The 6,495-nt window shown below is 34.1% G+C and overlaps 1 protein-coding gene across 1 annotated transcript; it reads left to right on the top strand.

The window, feature by feature from the left end:
* The first annotated feature begins 3,092 nt into the window (after positions 1-3,092).
* On the top strand, positions 3,093-4,442 carry LOC133784012 (spermidine hydroxycinnamoyl transferase). Its single transcript, XM_062223562.1, has one exon. It carries the CDS (start codon positions 3,093-3,095, stop codon positions 4,440-4,442), a length of 1,350 nt encoding a protein of 449 aa, XP_062079546.1.
* Positions 4,443-6,495: the final 2,053 nt, after the last annotated feature.

The raw sequence follows: 6,495 nt of genomic DNA, 5'->3' as shown, positions 1-6,495 counted from the left end.
CAATACTAAATGTTTCCATATATGCAATAAACTAATACAATATAGCAAGGATTATGATATATTAAATTCATCAAGAATTGTCGAAGTGCATATAATTTTGGCCAAAATCATATTACGCATTCCAAGCAGTATAAAATTTACTCACATAAAGTGAAGTAAAACCTGTTGGGTGTAAAAATAAATATTTGTACAATAAAATATAATTTAAATGTGAAACTTGTATATTTGTACACAAAATGAATTGTTGTGGAAAATTTGCATATACATGAAATTGGTTAAAAAAAAAGGCATATATACATATTTTTCTGTGAAAATATAATCAATATTTGATTATAGCTTGGAGTATATATGTTTTATAAGAATTGATATGCGTCACATAAATGTTGCAACAAAAATTATTTATTTGGAGCTCCTAGTAATATGAGAATTTGAAATATGCATTATCAAAAAAATTCCAATAGAATCTAACATGTCTTAAGAGATATAAATTCAATGTCCCGCACATTATATAACAAAGATCTTTGTATAGATTAAAGACATGCAGGTGAATAATTATTTGTAATTACAAGTAAGATTGGTTATGCAATATGAATTTATAATTTGTATATTATAGAAGTCTCCTGAAGAGCTTATGATTATATCATAAATTTATTGAAGAACAAACTATTAGAATGAGGATTATAAAATATATTGTTTGTTCATAAATTATATTATGAGTAACGAAGTCCCGAAGTACTTCATATTCATAATGAATCATAGTGTATATGATCACTTGATGTACAATTTAAAAAACATGTAACGAGAATGCAACAAATATATATGGTTCTGAAGTACTATCTTTATTGCAAATGAAAATTAATATTATCCAAGATACTCATTCATGTGTTCATATTTAAATTTCAATTTTTTGTTTGAACATAGTCTTATATAATGATTGTCCACAAATATAATGCATATTTATAACATTGTTGATATGATATGATAATGAACAATGTCACATATACATGAATGATCTAATATGTTGATTAAAATAATGATGTTCCATTCTACACACGTGCTCTAGAAGAGTTATACTAAATATGTGTCATAGATAATTTATGGTGATATTTAAAAGTGGTGATTTATAATTACAATTAAAATCATATGAGATATTTGATCACCAAAATTACCATGGATGTTTGCATGAGATTTTGTCCCACTCGATTTTTCGTGACAAGGTTTTCAACGAGACAACTTTAAATCATGCTTAGATACTTGCAATTCATAAAGCAAGTGGATAATGTGTGACTGAGATCAACAAAACCACATATTCGAGGAACATGTAGATTATCACCCAATAAAGAAGTACCAACAACTCTCTATGAAGTAATGATGCATGCATTGCTCAACTATAATGATAATACATTAGAGTAGATAGAACTAAATACATTTCACAGAAGTTCATCTTCACACATAATCTTCAAAAGAGTGGTGATATTGATGTTCATCAAATTCGATCAAGAGACAATCATGTGGACTTATTCATAAAATCATTACCAACATCAACTTTCTAGATTATGGTGCTTAAGATAGTAATAAGTTGATTTAAAGATTTACAAGAACGTCAAAATGAGGGGGAGTAAATGCACATTGCACTCTTTTTCCCTTGAGCAAGTTTTTGTCACACTTGGTTTTTTCAACAAGGTTATTAATAAGACAATTTTTATGGACGTCCAAGGGAGAGTATTATAAATGTTATATATATATATATAAATATCCATAATAATGGAAAATCACGAGATTATCCAAAGTTAAATATGAGCATTAATTCTTGATTGTATTTGTAGTATATTTACTTGATTTTCTTAGATTATATTTATCTGTATAAATATATCTCTTTACATCTCTCTCTCTATTACTCTGTCTATTTATTTTTTTTGTACTTTATATTTTAGTATTCTTAATAATTTTATAACAGAAGTAAATAAAATTTGAATGTTTGTTATTTAACTTCATAAATATTATAATACAGATATATATATGGGTGCACTTTTAATGGTTACTACCCATGGATGGTTACTTTAATATTAATCATTGGATTAAGATCAATGATCTATATTTATGGTTGCTCATTAATATTTCTAAAAGTAAATTTTGATTTTTTCAAATTTTTGGAAATGTTACCTGATGAAAAACGTGTATTTATTATAAAAATATAATATTGTAAACTTTTCATTTTTCAAATACATGTCAATTTCTAAATATAACTAGTATCTCTCATTGGTTGGAAACAACATTAATTATGACAAAAAAAAAAAACTAAATTCGAAATTAATATAGAAAAAAATATATATCTGTTGATGACTTGCTATACAAAGTTACTATGTTGCCGCATAATCATATGTGTTAGTACTCATCTATGGATAGTAACGATTGGGAAATTTTCCATATATATATCAAATTACTAATTACAATATAATATCTGTGAGTTTAAATCTTCCATTAAAGGAATACTTCAATAACAGAAAAAACCCACCAATATTGAGTGTCACAACACTATTAATAATAAAATTTTCTGCAATAACATAATTACAAGGACTTTAGTTAATAATAAAAAAATTTAATATAGTCACAAATTATTTATAATTAAATTTACTCTTGGGAAAGATCTAGGTGTGGGTAGCTTGCAGATATCATCATCATATTCATGAGGATTAACTAGAAAATATATATTTAAGAAATCTATAATTTTATCCCATTACCAAGCTTTCATTTTCATTTAAAACCCTATCAAATAAATGATCCAACAATATTTCGTGGTTGAGTTAATTAAGATCATTATACGGAAACAAACTTGTTCAAGGCAGAATAAACTACTACCATTTTAAGGAACAGACTCTTATCATATGATTTTCACTTTTCCAACTGTTTACACAAAATGTGGAAAGCTATATAATATTATCTTAATCTAATCTTACATATTCTTTTGGGTCGGAATTATTCGTACAGAATATACCCATTTGGCCTATATAATTAACTTCTTTTATATTTTCCATTTCACCAAACAGAAAATAAAACTAAACACAAAGAAAACAAGGTTTGAAATGAACCAGATGGTGAGAATGAAGGGCTGCTCTATTGTGAAGGCAGCTGAGCCAACACGGAAAGGAACTTTATCTCTCTCAGAATGGGACCAAGTTGGTATTATTACTCATGTACCAACCATCTACTTTTACCGGCCACCGGAGAACTGGATTAGGTCACCTAATAAGATTTCCACCACGCTCAAAGAATCTTTGAGTCGAGCTCTAGTGGCCTTCTATCCTCTCGCCGGTCGCCTTCGCTGGATTGGTGGGCGCCGTCTGGAACTCAACTGCAACAATGCTGGAGTTCGTTTTGTCGAATCGGAGTCCGTAATGAAACTAGATGACTTTGGCGATTTCTCTCCGTCGTCAAAATATGATGGCCTTATTCCAACTGTAGACTATGGTCTCCCGATTCACGAACTGCCTCTATTCATGGCCCAAGTGACTAAGTTTGCTTGTGGAGGAATCAGTCTCAGCTTTGTTATTTCTCACGCTGTTGCTGATGGACAGAGTTCCTTGCACTTCATCTCTGAATGGGCTGGCCTCGCCCGAGGTGAGCCGTTAAAAACTGCCCCATTTCTCGATCGAAAAGTCCTCCGAGCGGGAGATCCCCCGGCTAGCCAGCCCTTTTGTTCTTACCACCACTCTGAATTCGACAAACCGCCGCTCTTAGTTGGAAAATCTGATAATGCTGAAGAGAGAAAAAAGAAAACAACTGTGACCATACTCAGGCTAACCAACGAACAAGTTAAAACCCTTCAATATACGGCTAATGAGTGTCAGAACAGTTCTTCTCGTCCATACACTCGTTATGAGACCTTGACCGCACATGTTTGGAGATGTGCCTGCAAAGCCCGGAAACTTGTTAAAGAACAGCCTACAGCTTTGGGTATCTGCGTCGATGCGCGTAGCCGGATTGAACCGCGGTTGCCAACGGGCTACTTTGGCAATGCCACATTCGACGTGATAGCCACAAGTACCGCTGGAGAGTTGGTCTCTAAACCGTTTAGCTTTGCAGTGAGGAGAATAAGAGAAGCCATTGAGATGGTAACGAATGAGTATATTTGGTCTACCATTGAGTATTTGAAGAATCAAAAGGACTTGACCAAGTTTCAGAATCTTCATGCTCTAGGGAGTGAAGAAGGACCTTTCTATGGGAACCCTAACATGGGAGTGGTGAGCTGGTTAAGGCTGCCAATGTATGGCCTTGATTTTGGATGGGGAAAGGAGATTTATGTTGGCCCAGGGACCCATGATTTTGATGGTGACTCTCTTCTGATCTCCAATCCCAGTGGTGATGGATCTCTGGTTCTCGCATTGTGTTTGCAAGTTGAACATATGGAACCCTTCAAGAAGCATTTCTACGATGACATATAATTACTTACCCATTAGATATCAAATATTTGGACTGTTTACTTTAAAATGATATATAATGTAAAACAAAATTTACAATGTTAAACTTTTGGACAATTTACTACCTTATTCTTTGCTTGTGTTCACACTCTTTTTTGTTTGATAAATGAGTATTGCTATGAGGTAATTTTAGGTGTTAAATAAACATTATGTGGAGTCGGATTTTGTGTGTTATCTAATTAAATTGTTCTAATATTTTAGATAATAACAAGTGAGCCTAAATTTAATTTCAGAGTTACATTATGTGCTTCTAAAATAGCTTAAAGGCGCCTAATAACAATATTCTTTTGTAACAAAATTTCTTGAGAATAAAACAATTTTGAATTTATGAATGGTGAACAATAAAAGACACTACTATGAGGACATTCTATTCTGAGGCTGTTCAGAAGACTAATGAGACAATTGAGAAGATTAGAGCTCCGATGCTCGCCTCCCAAAGTAGACAGAAGAGTTACTCGAACTTGAAACGTAGGAGTGTAGAGTTTCAAGTCGGCGATCGTGTGTTTCTTAGAGTTTCTCCTTTGAGAGGAGTGAAACAATTTGGAGTGGAAGGCAAGTTATTAAGTCCTAGGTTCGTTGGCCCCTTTGAGATGCTGAAATCAGTTGAAGAGGTGGCATACAGGTTAGCTACGCCTCCTGCTTTATCTGGGGTTCACAACATGTTTCATGTGCCTATGCTCCAGAAGTACATATCAGATCCTGTTCATGTGTTGAGTTATGAGAACCTGGAATTAGATCAAGATTTGTCTTATGAGGAGAAACCGGTTCAGATCCTAGACCGAAAGGACAAAATCTTACAGAACAAGACCGTTGCCTTAGTGAAAGTGTTGTGGAGAAACAACAAAGTAGAGGAGACAACTTGGGAGCTTGAATCTGATATGCGGGATCGACATCCCGAACTATTCATGTAAATTTCGATGAAGAAATTTCTGTAAGGAGATGATAGTTGTAATGTTCCAAATCTACTAATAAGGCTCAATGTCTTGATTAGTGTGCTGGGAGGGCAAAAAATGATTTAATCGTATTATTACGTGATTAATTGTCATATATGTGTATCAGTACTTGATTACTCGAATTATATTATTATATGACTTTAGGTGAATTAATAAGCATGTGGGCCCATTCGTGTTAATAAGGGCATATTTGTAATGTTATCCGTGTTATCACCCAAAGACATGTGGCAGTCAGATGAGGCCATGCCTCGAGGATCAGTCCTTGGAGGGTTGATCTCTCAAATAGAGATTACTCCCCTTGGATAAGGGTAGGACATGGACGTCTCTCCAAGGCCATGCCCCGAGAGTTGGTTGGCAGTCCACGGTTTTCTTACAATCAGTTATCTTCTAGGCCAAGGACCTTGTCCTGGGGATATAGAAGACCAGCCAGGTGTCAACCAACACAGGTTTGGAGCATCAGAGGATCACTTAACAACCTTTTAGGCGATCCGTCCACAGTGTTGTCGATTGTATGACTCGATAATTCACACTCCCACTACACCATCTCACATTGAGATACGTACAACATGCCTTGACATTACCTAGGGCCTGTTCCGTATAAAGTAGGTACCATTCTGCAGTGGGCCCCGCAGATCTCTCTTGCGCCATGGTCTTTATTCAATGCAACCCAATGCACTGAATTGGTATTAATCCCCCCAATAATGGGAAGAATGTGAATTAATTATGAATGATTAGTATTAATGACCCCAGCCTCTATAAATAGGGAGTCTCATTTTAAAGGCTTCAGTATTTTAGAGAAAAGACACCTTGTACTCAGAGGAATCTAAACGCTGCCTGAGAATACACCATTGGAACTTGCCATAACAAGCTTTCAATCCTCTTAATACCAGAGACTCGTGGAATAGAGTTCTTTTATAACCTGAACCACGTAAAAATCCTTGTGTTCATGTTACTTATTTCATTAATCTCTCGTTTTAAGATTGATAGTGAAAAAGACAGTCAACATTTTGGTGCTTTCATTGAGAGTTTCAAGAAAGCATTTGGAACACTTACAACCATGTTAA

This window comes from Humulus lupulus, chromosome 6 (genome assembly GCF_963169125.1).
Source record: "Humulus lupulus chromosome 6, drHumLupu1.1, whole genome shotgun sequence".
NCBI classification, from domain to species: domain Eukaryota; kingdom Viridiplantae; phylum Streptophyta; class Magnoliopsida; order Rosales; family Cannabaceae; genus Humulus; species Humulus lupulus.
Note: the sequence above shows the minus strand (reverse complement) of the source record. Positions and strands in the feature narration are given on the sequence as shown.